The sequence below is a fragment of the Felis catus genome, chromosome A1 (genome assembly GCF_018350175.1).
Source record: "Felis catus isolate Fca126 chromosome A1, F.catus_Fca126_mat1.0, whole genome shotgun sequence".
Lineage (NCBI taxonomy): Eukaryota > Metazoa > Chordata > Mammalia > Carnivora > Felidae > Felis > Felis catus.
The window spans coordinates 149834812-149851226 of NC_058368.1; the positions used below are offsets into that span (position 1 = coordinate 149834812).

Genomic DNA, 16415 nt, shown 5'->3' on the forward strand with positions numbered 1-16415 from the left:
TCTTAAAGGTTAAGAAATGTTTTAGTTGCAATAGGTAGCCGCTAAATCATCATTACCTTCAAAGTTTTAGACTGACCATTGTGAAAATTGGAGAAACAATGTTTCCTTTTACATAAAGGATTGCTTTAAGGTGGTTTACAACTATGTTGCCTCAAGGTGTTGGACCAGGGGGCCGGCCACAAGTTATTTCCTTGCCCTGTTTTCCTACCATTATGACCCTATAGTTGTTAAGGTTCTAAGAAACATTCTGCAAGAATTGAGAGTTTTTGAGGCATGAAATTACATAGATATAACTGATTGAGCTTGGAGGCAGGAATTGATGTTAGCCTCCTCCTAGTAGGTATTAGGTATTGTGCTTTTTATGTTTGTTTTCTTCCTCCTTTCCTTGTCTTTCTTTTTTCTTCTCTTCTCTTCTCTCTCTTCCCTCTCCTCTCCTCTCCTCTCCTCTCCTCTCCTCTCCTCTCCTCTCCTCTCCTCTCCTCTCCTCTCCTCTCCTCTCCTCTCCTCTCCTCTCCTCTCCCCTCCCCTCCCCTCCCCTCCCCTCCCCTCCCCTCCCCTCCCCTCCCCTCCCCTCTCCTCCCCTCCCCTCCCCTCCCCTCTCCTCTTCTCTCTATCTCTCCCTTTCTCTCTCCCTCTCTCTCTCTCTTAAAACATGTTTGATTAGTTCAGAACATTTTTAGAGACAGTGTGGCTTTTTCTGCTCTTCATTGTCTGTTATCTACGGTGATGGGAGTTAAGGGTAATGAGAATGAGGCTATCCTGATTGAGTGCCTTTTATACACTTTTGTCTATGTAAGCATTATGTTGATACCCACCTTTCATATGTTAGTTGTTCAGCAGACTGAATTTTTGGATGAGTAGATCACATGGTAGTGCTTTTCTTTAGAAATAGTTCCAAGAATTAAAACTCTTTTTATCCTGTAAGTATGTACTTGGAGCAAAATGAAATAGAATTTCTGCCCTTGGTTTGAGCTAATTTGGCTTGAGGTATATAACTAACTACACCCACACATGTTATTTGCCTGAACACAAATATACTCAAGATACCTAGCACATAAGGATAAACATTACATATACCTAACATATACATAAACATTTTTCCTCAAGTTTAAGTGATATATTTAGTCTGGGCAGGTATAATAAACCTGTTACATCTAGTGGTTGTTCAAATGAATTTACTAATGACCAAATTTTACTCTCTCTGCATAGTGATATGAAAAAAGAGACCAAATAAAGTCACTTAGTATAAAGCATAATTACTTTCTCATTCACTTTAAAAAGTAGGTTTCTTTTCCTTCACCATCAGCTCAGACTTGGTGACTATAAGAATTCTGTTGAAAGGAAATATGAGGGCTTTAGGAGATGTATATTAGTTTTAGCAAATTTTTTGTTAGTATCTTACCATCTTGAAATAACTGATTTAATTTCAGGAAGGACAAAACATGTATAAGAAAATCTGATTAGCATCTTTGAGAATTACAGAAAAACTTTATGAGTTTGTGGTATGATCAGGCACACAGAATCCCAAGTGATGTAGGTGACAGAAGAGATTTCTTGGCAATTGGATATCTGCATACGTATTTCTCTGTAAGAACTTGGTGCCTGTCAGTGATATAATTAAGAGGAAGAGCATAGTGGAAAGTAAAAGTGATCTGGGAACTTCAGTTTAGTTTCCTTTTTAGAAGAAGGAAGTCTGTTGATGGTGACACTATTTAATTGTTTTCTAGTAGTAAAACAGTTTCCATTTAGGCTTGTCAAGTTAGTTTTAAGTAACTGTATAGTTTGAATGAAGTGTCTGTCCATATTCAGACCAGCTGGTTTTCTCGTTGCATAGGAAAATTGTATTATTTTTCCTGATCAGGAGAGACCAACTAAAGAGCACAAAGGCCCCTGTAAGACCCCTCAAAAGTCCTCCTCCAGTGTACAACGTGAGTCTATAAAAAGAATTCATGTCATTCCAAATTTGAAGGTAAAGTAATTCCTGCAGCTTGTCCAACTTGTCTCTTTTATGGTTGATTTTTTAAATATATAGTATCATCTTGGGTGTTATGATATTTTGGATAAACTGATTATGTAGTTTCTAATAAAAGGATATCAAGGGACTCTGTATCTGCCTGTTCATTTGTCAACTTTAAGAAAGGAAACAAACAGGGCACCTGGGCAGCTCAGTCAGTTAAGTGTCCGACTTCAGCCCAGGTCATGATCTCATGGCTTGTGAGTTTGAGCCCCTCATTGGGCTCTGTGCTGACAGCTCAGAGCCTGGAGCCTGCTTTGGATTCTGTGTCTGCCTCTCTCTCCGTCCCTCCCTGCTTGTGCTTTCTCTCTCTCTCTCTCTCTCTCTCTCTCTCTCTCTCTCTCTCTCTCTCTCTCTCTCTCTCAAAAATAAACATTAAAAAGAAAAAAGGAAACAAAACAAATGAACATAGGGCAGGGGATGGGGTGGAGGAAGAGATCAAACCAACAGACAGACTCTTAATTATAGAGAACAAACTGATGATTGCCAGAGGGGAGGTGTGTGTGTGGGGGGGGGGGGGGGAATGGGTTAAATGGGTGATGGGCATTAAGGAGGGCATTTGTGGTGATGAGCACTGGGTGTTATGTGTAACTGATGAATCACTAAATTCTACTTCTGAAACAAAAACTACACTATATGTTGACTAACTGGAATTTAAATAAAAACTTGGGAAAAAGAATAGATTTCTTAACAAAAAAATTGTGAAGCTAGCTGAGAAAAAAATACTTTTTAAATTTCCTGTTTTCCCTACCTCCTTAAAAAAAAAGAGAGAGGGGCAGTTTACTTTTAAATAGGAGAACATTAGATATTTTACTATTAAAGTGCTATATTAATAGGGAAATTTGTCATAGTATCTAATGCATACTGGCTTTGTCATCCCTCCAAAGAATAGATCCACTTGAGAAAGAATGGAGCTATCTGAGGCCGTTCCAGAGTTGCCAGGAGAAATGGAAGAATTTCTAGTTTATGAATACAATGGTACCTCCAGTCCCACTTAATGTATATGGTTCAGAAAAGGAATTTTGGGGAAAGAAATTTCCTCTTAAAGATGATACTTTAGCAGAAACAAAGACTGGTTTCTTCTTTTCCCAAAATTAGCTGGAAGGTGAACAAAACTGGAAAATAGGAAGGTAATTGGGGCTTAGGTGATCTACAGACTAATCATCCATTATGCCACAGTCTTAAAATTTGACATTTTCATTGATGAAATTTGTATTAATCTTGTAGTTTTTACATGTATATATAGTTTTATATGTATTAATTCACTTAACAATAATATCAAGCCAACCTCCTATGAAGTAGATACTGTTATTATATGCCTTTTATAGAGGAGAAAACTGAGGCTCAGAAATTAAGTCATTTGCCCATATTTGTACAGCCAGGTGTCAAAGGTTCTATTCAAACAGAAGCACCATGGCTCCAGTCTTTAATCATTATGCAATTATAGCCTGTGTAGCAGTTTTTCATTTTTATATATTTTTAGAGGAATTTAGGACAAATACTTAATTTATTCTAAGGTTGAGATGGAGATTGTTTCCATATTTCACAAATGATGGTAAAGGGGTGCAAAATGGAGAGGCTGGACTTGACCCTAGTCATGGACGTTTCTGGTAAGTCTTCATCTCACCACTTGGTTTCATCTCTTTTGAAGACATTTAGGAAACGTCAGTGTAGCCATCCTTCTTTCAGTTCTGTCATACTAAATTATTTTCATATTCTTTTTAGACCTAGTTAGCAATCCTCAAAGATCAGAACTTTCTTATTATGGACATTAAAGAAGAAATTTTCGTCACATTTTTTCCAACATTATGGTTTATGATTTGACACTTCTTCCTTTATTTAACAAATGCTTTTAAAATTAATATTACTCTGTGCCACGTACATTCTGTGAGTAAAAATTGCCATAAATGTAATAAGCACAGTAACAAATTTACCTTAGATAATGCCACCCATAGATACTTGGTAATTTCCTGTTACACTCAGAAAGAATATCCTCATATCCAATACAACATCAGTTAATACTTAGGTGTTCGAGATACTCTAGCCTCAGTTGCATTTCTTGTATTTGGTGTTTTTTTTTTTAACTTCTTTGAAAACAATCACCAACCAGCAAAACTACTCTTAACAAGGTACAAGACTTTGATTGTAAATGAATAGTGGGGATGATTAAAGAGATTTTTTTATTTCTTTGTAATGTTACTGTAACTATGTGTACAGTTAGGAAGTGTAGCATTTTTGTTAAATTGAATCTTTAATGTCTACTAGGGACATATCTCCTGTAGGAGAGTGTCATATCTTTGGTATGGGGGTATGTTTTGAGAAGCCATATTCCACATTATTTTTTATATAAAATGAATTTTACTACAAATTTCAGAAAGTTAAAGTATTTTCAGCTTTTTTTTTTTTTTTGCTCCTGGGGTTAAATAGAATCTGAAATGATTCTCTGTGAGAAGTTGCCAACCTAAGTATTCTGAATCTCCTGATAGGTGAAATTTTTATGTTTATCAAAAAGGTCCTGGGTTCAAAAGGGGTTGAAAGACACTGTTTTAAAGACCCAAGGACTACTGCTCATTAGATATAGTAATTTAGGTGCTATAACTCTGTGAAGTATTTCAGTCAAATCCTATCACGCTGGATTTGTGATCTACTTATAAAATATTTGTTTTAGCTACATGTCATGATGCTATCTGCAATTACAATACAATTATTATTTTACCTAGTATGATACTGATTTTTTTTGGCTTCCAGGTTTTTACAGTTTAATTAAAGTACTTTTTATGCTTCAATAGTAGCTTTAAAATTGCTTGCAGATATATTTAAAATATTGTTATGATACACCTTGATAATTTGAAATAAATAATAAAGATAATTCAAGAAAGTCTAAGTTTTGATTAAGATAATTCTTTTTTTTTTTTTTTTTTTTTTTTTTTTGTAGAACAGCCAGAGATTTTTAACAGTGGAATTTCAAAACTTTTAAAAAAGGATCAGACTCAACTACATGTGTGCTCATCCAGCCTATTACTGGATAACCTAATTTGTAATCATAAACAATAATTGACAGGTGTTTTTTTTTTTTTACTATAGTTGACACACAATGTTGTATTACTTTCAGGTGTACAACATAGTGATTTGACAAGTTTATGCATTATGCTATGTTCACTACAAATGTAGGTACCATCTGTCATCATACATTGCTATTACAGTATCATTGACTGTTATGCTGTGATTTTTGTTCCTGTGACTTACTCATTCCATAAATGGAAGTCTGTATCTCCCACTCTTCTTCACTCATTTTGTTTATTCATTTACAAATAAAAATAAAAAAAATAAATGTTTTACATCATGTATTTGAAGCTTAATGAGCTTTTGGCATAAAGGGAATTAGTAATATTCAAGAAACAAAGCTGTTTATTTAGAGTAATGTCTCTGTCTTAAACTGAATACCTGTGTTAATTCCAGAATCTGACAGCATAGAGGTAAAAACTAAAGATAACATATATATCTTTTATATATCAGTAAAGGATTTTATTCAAGTATTTATTATAAATTAGTAATTGTGTGACACCTCATGGCCTTGTGTATCATCTCATGGTGGGTTCAAAGATGAAAGATTAAATACAGTTTTTTAATCTTGATATTTTGGGTAAAACATAAGAGAAATTTCACAAATGTAACACACATAAAAGAGGGATTTTCCTTAAAATTGTTTTTAATTTTTGTGTGTTCAGTGAATAAATCTGTTCAGTGAATAAAGCTACACTGCTTTAGGTTATGTACCAGTTTCATATTCTAAGGACATGTTACATGTATTTTCACAACTAAATAAATTTCTACATAAATTTTGTCCTGATCATGTATGGTTAAATTTTAACTCCTCAGGGAACTTTTAATCATCATTAGTCTAAACTTTTTAGATTAAAAAAAAAAAAAGCTGCAAGTTAAATTTACTTATTGATAGCCTCTAAGATAAAGAAGATTAGAATTATAGAAGAATGCAGTGTTGATTGGTCTTTCCCTTCTTCCTCTAAACTAGCAGCTTTTTTTCCTAATAGGTTAAAATGAAGCTCCATGATTTTTTTCATTGTTTTATTTTAATTTTATGTACAGACTTCAATTAAATGGGTTGGTTTTTAGAAGAAAACTGACAATTATTTTGAGAATTTTTTTTTTTTCATATAAACTAATGAGTCAAGAACAGTAAGTTTTCATTATAGCAAGTTTACAAAAGCAGTCCTAGGACTATAATAGTTTTGACTGTTGATGTGAATGTTTTATTGTCTTCCTCTGAGTGTCCAAGATAAGATTACAAGTATGAAGGTTGTACCATGGTCATGTGAAAATTCCAGTATGTTTCTAAGTATTCTTCTGTTTATATCAGTCCATGAGACTTTTTTATAGGCATAAATTGGTAGCATGGATGATGCTACAGTCATTTGTTTAGATTATCTGGTAATATAGTTAGGTAGAATATATGTAAATTGAGAGTAGGAAAGTTAAAGGAACAATGGTGTTATTTATTTTCCACATGTTTGTTGAATAAATTTGAGGAATTAAGATCAGATGTGTGGTTATGGAGTAGATGATCTTAAGAACAAGGGGAATAATCAGCTTCATGTTGAAATGGGGAATTAGAGTAGCAGTCTTTAGATAGTATCATTCTGTTTTCCTGTTGTACGGCACAGACATAAAGGGAATAAAGTTTTATTTTCTTACTGCGACTGTGTGCCTTGTTACATCAAATCTTGGTTCCTCAGTATATAGAGAGGTAGTAAATTAGTTGTTACCATTTGTCCATCTTACTCTTATTTTTTTAAATTAAGATTTGATTGTAATAAGTGTTTGTATCTTGACCAGGTAGACAATCCTGGAGGTAGAGAGATGGGCAGAAATGGAAGTGGTCGTATGTGAGATGATTAGTCCTGAGCTTATAGAACAAATTAAAAACTGAATAAATGAACTTTTTTGAGAGACAGAAAGTTAATAATGGAGTTAAAATTGGAATAACCGGTTCATAGTAAAAGGTAAATGTTTAAGTTACATGTAGGTATTTAAAACCTCTAGTAGTATGTTTTTCAACTACCAATAATAATGTTCTGATTGCTATTTGTATTCTAATCTCACCTTTTTCCTCTTAGGTGGTATCATGGAAAACTTGACAGAACTATAGCAGAAGAGCGCCTCAGGCAGGCAGGGAAGTCTGGCAGCTACCTTATAAGAGAGAGTGATCGGAGGCCAGGCTCCTTTGTACTTTCATTCCTTAGCCACACAAATGTTGTCAACCATTTTAGGTAAGTCTTTATTTCTCTTGGGAGACTGTATAATACAGTGATTTTTCTGTAGTGGTCTTAAATATATCTGCTTTAATAAAAGTGAATGATTCGGCAATATTTAAATGATGGGAAAGTGATTTGTTTTCAGTTAAGTGATTGAAACGGATGATTATAGAGTAGATATTATTGAATGCTTGCATTTTTTGTTTAAAAACAGATTACTGGGCATTACTATGCTAATCTCAAATATAATTATCACTTTTAAAGTATAAAGAATTATAAAGAAACTTTGGTAAAGCAGAAATAAAGGACAATATATTTTTAAATACAGAGTAACCACATTGAGGAAACAGTATTTAAAGAGTCAAGGTGTGTGCCCTTTAATTTATTTTACTTCATTGTTCTGAAATTCTTTGTAATCATTCATGTCAGTTAAAGGTATACAGATTTTTAAGCACAGATATCAAAGTCTGTATAAATATATGTACCTATATTGTCTTTAATTTCATTTTTATGGCAGACATTGGGAGAAAAGTCGTATAGTGCCTATACCATTAACTGATAAAATGGTTGTATACCCTTGACTTTTAGATTTTATTTATTTATTTATTTATTTATTTATTTATTTATTTATTTATTTATTTATAAGTTTATTTATGAGAGACAGTGACAGCATGAACAGGGGAAGAACAGAGAGAGAGGAGTAGAGAGAGAATACCAAGCAGGCTCTGGGCTGTTAGTGCACAGCCCAACTCTAGGCTTGATCTCACAAATTGACTGAGTGAGCCACCCAGGCGCCCCAATTTTTAGATTTTAAAATGAGTTTTCAAAGTACTTTATACCACACATAGAATGTGAAATTATTATAATTCTCTATAAATAAATGTAAATAGTTCTCTATAAATATTTGAAGAGTATATAAAGCTACCTTTAGCCAGAGAAAATTTATTAAAATTGCTATTCAGTCTTAAATATGAAAGGTGAGCAGAGGTATCTATAGTTAGATTTATATTTATCACAGTAAATTATGTAATGGGTTTATAAGTCAGATAAATATTTTGTATCAAGTATATACATATATGTTTTTAGAAGAAATAACCTCAAGTAAATTTGCATTGGTGAAAATATGAATAAGTGATACTTTAAAACAGGATGTAGATAAAAGAGTATGAGAATTAGAGATTTAGAATTTCTAAATTTAGAAATTGGTCTCCACGTTGGCTCTAAAGATTTTTTTATACTGTATTTTTTTTTCCTGTACAAATAGGATTATTGCTATGTGTGGCGATTACTACATTGGTGGAAGACGTTTTTCTTCACTGTCAGACCTAATAGGTTATTACAGTCATGTTTCCTGTTTGCTTAAAGGAGAAAAATTGCTTTATCCAGTTGCACCACCAGAGGCAAGTAAAACTTGAATAAAATATTTTTCAAAAATTTATTACTTCACTTTACTAATGAGGTTAGCTCTTGTTCAGTTTTTTATGGTGTTTATTATAATTCAAGAAATACTATATTAAATTTTAATTCTGTTGTATTAGCAAAACTGCCACCTTCTTTAAAAAAATAAAATAATTTTTCTGTAATTTTGTCTTTACGTTTCTAAATTTTTTTTTTTTACAATACTGTATGGTGATAGCTTAACAAATATTTTTAAAGGAATGAGGAGGAATCACTGATTGTATAGGGCTAATCCTGAAGTTGCCGTAAGATTCTGAAATGCCTTCTACCTCATTAGAAAAAGGCTAATTTATATTTTCTGTGTAGTTCATTTAAAATTAAATGGTTACTCCTATTACTTGATACAAACATTGGTTATACAGTTAAAAGAATTTGTAAAAAAGCAGCAACAGAAACAAGACCAGCATTTCTAGGCTTTAGGTATTTATAGCCTGAGTAAAAAATAGTTTGACTGATCCTGTGGTGTTCATAATGTGGATTTTTGTTGGTTTTAACTTTATGTGGACATAACCTGATTTGACTTTGACATGAAGAGATTATTTATCTATTGTAAATCTTTTTTTTTTTTTTTTATGATTTCTAGCCAGTAGAAGATAGAAGGCGTGTTCGAGCCATTCTACCTTACACAAAAGTTCCAGACACTGATGAAATAAGGTATTTTATAATGTATTCTCATTTATAGGCATTTGAAACAGGCATTTGACACACTTTGAAAACATTGCTCTTGGACTAGGAAGGTTTTGGAATTTGAGGAGATAGCATTGTAGCAGGATGAAGGTACCTTTAATATTGAGTTCATTGTTCCTGTACTCTTGTGTTTGGCTTATTTGTTCAGAATATGGATTTGGATCAGAGTGGCCACAGTGAAGATGACAGAAATATTCAGCTAAATTATTAGACTATCTCTGACAAAGTAAAGATAATTGTTATATTCTGTACTCTCCTTTAATTTTTATTACTACATGGCATTTATATCTTAACTGTAATTTGTACTTAAATGATGACCAAACTTCTATTTTACATGATGGGTGAATAGTTTAAGTGTGGCATAGAACTACAGAACGTGATAATCTTTAGAAATTATTTTTATATAATTTGATTTATATATAATTTGTTTTATTATTTTTACATAAACTGATTTGTTATATAATTTGATACTTATCAAATTATTAGTGTCTTTTTGTAAGCTGTTTAACTTTACAATAGAAAATTTATTTCTTGCTGGCAAAATGTTTACTGATTCTGAGTATACAGCTTCTCACTGAAATCAATAGCAGCATTTAAAATACAGCAATAACTTTGGGGCATAGTGAAATTTCTAAAAATAGGATAATTTAAAAAAGATTCAAGTATCTGGAATTTCAAAATAAGGATTCCATTTTTATATGATTGTCCACAAAATAACTTCTCATTTAGTTTTTATTGGCGTACCTTTATTTGTGATCTAAGCGGGAAAAGCAAATGAAAGAAAACGAAGGAAGGAGATGTATACAATAATGAAGAACAATGGTGAACTACAAATTCAGGAAGTTTGGATAACTTGTAAATTCCCAGTGAATCATCTAGAACAGCAGTGCTCAGAGTGTGATCCATGTAACTTCGAGGATCCTTGAGATCCCTTTAGAGGGTTCACGAGAACCAAACTGCTTTCTTAATAAGACTAAGATAAAATATACCCTTTCCACTGTGACATACATGTACACTGATGGTACAAGAGCAACGAGGAGAGCAGTAAATCTGTTAGGACCTTAGGACAGATTAAGGCAGGGGCACCACAGTGTATGGTGTTCTTCACTGCCACACACTTAGAGGTAAACAGTATCAACCAGTGTCCTCTACGGTTTTTCTTGGTGCAACTACAAAACGTATTTTATTAAATCTCAACCCTTTTAATATTCTGTATGATGACTATCTTTTTAATCTTCTCTGTGATGAAAACTGGTGTGATGAAATGGGAAGTATGCACAAAGTGCCTTGGCTGCGTGAGTGGAGCATTGAGTTGAGAGCTGAGGTAGCTTCTGCTTTTGTGTATACCACATATACTTAATAGAATGACTGACAGGCAAACTATGGTTATTCAGACTAGAGGATTTGACTTTTCTTTTCTTTTCTTTTCTTTTCTTTTCTTTTCTTTTCTTTTCTTTTCTTTTCTTTTTTTTTTTTTTTTGGTAAAGTGATTGTTTTATGTTACTTCAGGGGAAATAACTGGCAGTATTTATTGCCAATGACAAAATTTGAGCTTGGAATAAAAAAATGAGGATTTTAGAAACCCTGTATCTGCCATCAGGAGTTTGACAGCTTCCTAAATATAAATAGTTCATGATTTTTCTGATGAGATTGGTGGTGATATTAAAGAATGTGATGTTTTGATTGTGTAAAATGTATTTATGTCTGAAAGGTCTACATAGCTCAGTGAACCAATATTTTCTAAATAAACAATGCACGCTGTTAAAGAATTCTGCCTGGGTAAAGATCCATTCAGAGTGCAAGATGGACAAATACATTTTACTGGAATGGGATACAGAAAGTTCTTGCTGCAGTTTTAGAGTCCACATTACAACTAGCCTTCAAGTACCACTTGCTGAGCTTTTGCTGTTACATCATAGAATATCTATAATTATGCAATCTCAAAGGCTATTAAAATGCCCCTTTCATGACTACATATTTTTTGTGAGGCCAGATTTTTCTTCATATACTTCGGATAAAAAAAACATAAAGCAACAGATTGAATGTAGAAATAGGAGAACCGAGTAGTTTTCAGTTGAAACAGATGTTGAGATTTGCAAAAATGTGAAATAATACTGTCACTAACTTGTAAAAATATAATTTTTCATATTCTTTATGTTATATATAATGGGGTGTATTTTTTTTAAGAATTAGTAAATACTTTAAAACATTTATATTTTAAATATAATATGATAAATCTAAATGGGTAGAATTTATTTAAATCAAAGCCTTTTAGGTTGTCAGTTTTTAAGAGTATATGGGGCTCCTAAGAGAACCTCAAAACTGAGAACTACTGATCTAGGAAGATGAAAATTTAAACAAAAATTAGAATGTGCACCCCAAGATCAAGAGTTGCGTGCTCCACCAACTGAGCCAGCCAGGTGCCCCTAAGTCTTTTAAAATTTGTATATATCTGTGAAGTTTTTTGTTTTGTTTTGTTTTTAGGTAAAAACATGTGAAGAGTAATGAGATTTAATAAGGCGTTTTAACCTTTTTTGAGGAAGAATGCAAAATAATACATAAAGAATCTTGTGATTGTATTGTTTGTGCTAGTAAGCTTTTTATTTTAATTTTTTTTTCATTTTTGCACCATAGTGTTCTAGCAACAACAAAAGTCAAAATTAAAAATACAAATTCTCTTATGGTTACTTTTGACCAAGAAATGTAACTTGTCACTTCTCCTTTCTCTTTTACTTCTTGTCCATATGTATTCCTTTTTTTACTCATAATTAATATTTTTTTAATGTAGTTGTTTAGGAGGTTGGTTTTAGAAAGGAATAACATATTTGGCTAAGAGGTAATGTCTGCTGTCTGCTGCTCATCAGTGAGTGAAATATTGGTCACTGTTAACAAGGATTGTAGTGTCAAGATAGAATGCAGTGTATGTCGTGCTCATTCACACAGCAGTCACCCAAAGTATTGTGTACAAGTTTTCTTTTCTTGAATTTGTATAAGAAACAGGCTTGAGATATTCCGGAGAAAAACGGTTTTCAGAAGTATGAGAAAAGATTTACTTAAGGGAAGTTTGGTTTCTGAAAATTAAGATTGAAAGGAAAATTGATTTAAAAAAATATTTGACAGACATGGATATAGATGTAGGGTTAATGGTAGCAGCCAATCAATCTTGAAACCTTAAATGTTCACAGACATTCATTCAGGCTTAAAAGGACACTTCAGCGAATTACTGCTGTTGATAGACGGCATCAGTATAAAACTAACTTACTCCTCCTGTGATTTGGTGGAGGTTGCAAACATCTAGATTCCAAGGAAAAGAAACTAGTTTGTGTGTTTCCCTCTACTCAGAAATTTGTAACAGAAAAAACATTCATACATTTTCAAATGCTTTACTACCACTTTCAAACAAAAAGAATGGTATGTAGTATCATGGGTATCTAAGTAAATTAAATAAATCTTAACGTTCTTTATGAGAAAAATATTAATTCTCATAAACATATGCTGATTAGACTAATGGTGCTTATTCAAAATAAAGTTTTTCCAAAGTAACTGTGTCTTGTTTATGTGTAATGAATTAACTATATTATGATTTTATATCTAAACCATATCTGAAAGATAATTACACAGAAGCTTAAATTTTTAAGTCAGTTTTCTTGGGAGTTACACCCTAAAGCTTGTAATGCATATATAACTATTGTTTACAAACATTCCAATTTGAATGTAATAATAATCCAGTGGTGCAGATACCATTTACACGTGATGAAATTAAGATTCAGATTGTTAAGTGGCTTCAAAGTTTTACATTTAGGTGATGCCAGAAACAGGACAAAAATCCAGAGTATTTGACTTTAATTTCTTGAATTTTCCAATATCATAGTATCTCTTGTATTACATGATTAGTCATTTTTCCCTGTTTAAAACTTTAATTCAGTTTTAATAACTTCATAATTGTCACTTTCAGTTTCCTAAAAGGAGATATGTTTATTGTTCATAATGAATTAGAAGATGGATGGATGTGGGTTACAAATCTAAGAACAGATGAACAGGGCCTTATTGTTGAAGACTTAGTGGAAGAGGTGGTAAGTTTTGTTCTTTTGTTCTCACTCTCAGAATTGTCAGTGTTTTGTACATTTTTGGAACTTGTCCATAATCATGGAAATTAGTTGTGAAACATTTTTTTTAATGAGAAACCTAATTCCTAAGTACAAGGAATTTTTCATTAAAATGTATTTACTGTAATAAATGTTATTTTTTGTAAAGACCATAATTAGGCTAGCATGTTTTAATCTTTAACTGCCAATTTTCAGAAAGTTTTTATGAGTTTCTAAGAATAAAGAACATTAACATTTGTGCTTATTTGTATCTCTTTTTGTCGTCTTGGTGGTTTTTCTCTTAAGTGACATTATGTCAAACTGATCATGGAAATCTCATTCAAATAGTTGTCCATGTTTGCTTTCAAATTCTTTATCTCACAAATATATGTATAACTTTCTAGTAACTTTGGAAAAGCTTAGTTATATTACACATACATTATCACATGTTTCTACATTTTCAGTTTTTCCATTTTCATTGTCACCACATAATATAGTATTAGAAATCTTATCACTATAAATAATTGTGCATTTCTTAATAGCAGGTCTGCATTCAAACAGTATTTGCATTTCGGAGATAGTACTCAGTATCACTGAATCATGTCCAAAATATTACAGTTTTGGAATTCACCCTTCCTTTTTGGATTTGGTTAGGGTGATGGAATAGTTTCCTTTTATCTTTCATAACCTTCAGAGCTACTGTTTTTAAAATATGTCATGAATCTGGTAATATTCTGAAACCTGTGCTTTGATTATTGTTGCAGGAAGACAGCAGGGGAGAATATTTGTCTTTGTTATTCTTTTGACTAATAGAACTTGATATGTAAAAGTAAAACATACTGACGAAAAGTGGAGGGAGGTTGAGGAAATGGTATGATAAATTCCATACACATAGTTACTTAATAGAGGAGCTGGCATTAGAACTTCTAATTCCTAGGTTACTATTTGGAATTTTACAGTAGGAAGGGATATGTATTCCATATAGGCCAGAAGTGTTCAAACTGAAGAATCTCACTGGTTTTACTTACGAAATTTCTTAGTTAAAATTTTTTATGTTGGATTTTTTTTTCTCCTTGTTATAACCCCCTTTCCCCCATTTTTGTGATTATTTGAAGGATTTATAGTATAGTTTAACTTTTCTTTAGCTCTTGAATTCTGGATCAAATCCAACTAGGTAAACTTTAAGAAGAATAAGTGTAAGTTATCCAAGGAGTACAGAAAAAAAAAAAAAAGCTCAATTTAAGGTAAAGAGACATGACCTCATGTCAATAAAAGGAAAAAAATAAAAACAATTTAATAACTCAGTATGAACAAAAAATGTGATGTGGCTGCTAAAAAGGAATATAGTCATACTTTGAATTAATAGTGGAATAGTTTCAAGTTAGAATTATAAATAGGTTTCACACTAATAGGTATAATAAGTTTTCATAATGGTCTTCATTGGAGCATAGTGATTCCTTGTAGGTTGAAAAGCCATTTAGAGATTGTCTAGATTTCAGACATTACTTTGGTGGTTGGATTTAAGGATTTTCCCGCTCTGAACTTCTGATTACTGTTCTCCAAGCACATTTATACTTTTATGCCTTAAATCTAGAATGTAAGCTCTGTGAGAATTTTTGTCTCTAATTCAGTGATGTATTCCCATAGCAGAATAGTGTCTAGTATTAGTAAACATTCAGCAAATGTTTGTTGAATGAATATCTCTTTGCCTATACTTTCTCCTCTTCCTTGACACTCTTGCCCTGCTACACCACTAACTTGTAAAATTTGATTCATTTTTATCAATTCAGCCCAGATGTTGCCCCTTTTTTCACAGAGGTTTTATGCCTATCTTAGTCTAAATTGTTTTCTCTTGTGTTTTTATAGCACCTTGTTAATTCTGTATTTTACTACACTGTATAAAATTAATTTATGGTGTAAACCAGTTCTATAGAGATGAACTCCTTTTGGGCAATGATAATGCATTTTGTTTTTGTGGGGGGTTTTTTGTTTGTTTGTTTTTTAGCATACTGCTTTCATATAGTAGGCATTCAGTGAGTGTGTGGTTTTACTTTGGGTAGGTATTTGATGAGTGAGGAAAAATTGAGGGAAGTAAATCCATGGACAGATAGACTATTTTTCTACTCTTTCCTTCATTATTCAGTGAAGACTTGGTGCCAGATACCCAGTTTTGCTGGGTCCTAGAGGTACACCTCAAAAATATTCAGTGCAACCTATATGAACAGCATTGTGCTAGTGATTATGGTGGTGGTAGGTGTTAAAGAATAGGTAAGAGGTTACGATGCATGTAGCCACTATACCGGAATGAATAAATAACACCAGTGTATCTTAAATAATAGGAATGCCAAATAGGTAAGGTTAAAAAGATGATAAAAGAAGGATGTCTTTTTGATTTAAAGTAAAAGTTTATATTTATGTTCTAGGGACTCATTATTTCACTGAGGAGGTAGTATTTGAAGAAGATCCTACCTAGATAGTAGGAAACAGGCAGGAAACAGTGAGTGAAAAAGACATCCTAGGGTAAAAAGAATAAGCTAGGTGGTAGGAGAATGTGGATTAGCAAATAGGTAGTTATGTGTGACCATGGTATAGATAGCTTAAGAGAGTTGGTAGTATGAGACAGGAAATGTAGACTTGAGTTCTATGATAAAGGATTTTGGTTTTATAAAAGGAATTTTTAGGAAGTAGAGCAGTATTAAAGGTTTGGTTTTTACATTTTGTTTGTTTGTTTGTTTTTTGTTTGGTGTACCTTAGTGCAGGACAAAGTTGCAGTTGAAACTGAAGAATCCAGATTGGAGTGGTGAGATCGTGGGGTGAGACAGGGCACAGAGGTAATTACACTAGTTCGGCTTTGGTAACTGTTGAAGAAAAGAGAGAACAAGGGCCTGGATTAGAGTA

The 16415-nt window shown here is 32.6% G+C and overlaps 1 protein-coding gene across 2 annotated transcripts in view; it reads left to right on the forward strand.

Annotated features, from left to right (window-relative positions):
• Positions 1-16415, forward strand: part of RASA1 (RAS p21 protein activator 1) — a 114882-nt gene that overhangs the window by 45818 nt on the left and 52649 nt on the right. For both annotated transcript variants that reach the window (XM_045033366.1, XM_003981135.5), the window contains exons 2-5: positions 7150-7302; positions 8552-8687; positions 9329-9399; positions 13388-13505. In XM_045033366.1, coding sequence (XP_044889301.1) covers positions 7150-7302; positions 8552-8687; positions 9329-9399; positions 13388-13505 — 478 coding nt within the window. The remainder of the gene's footprint in view (positions 1-7149; positions 7303-8551; positions 8688-9328; positions 9400-13387; positions 13506-16415) is intronic.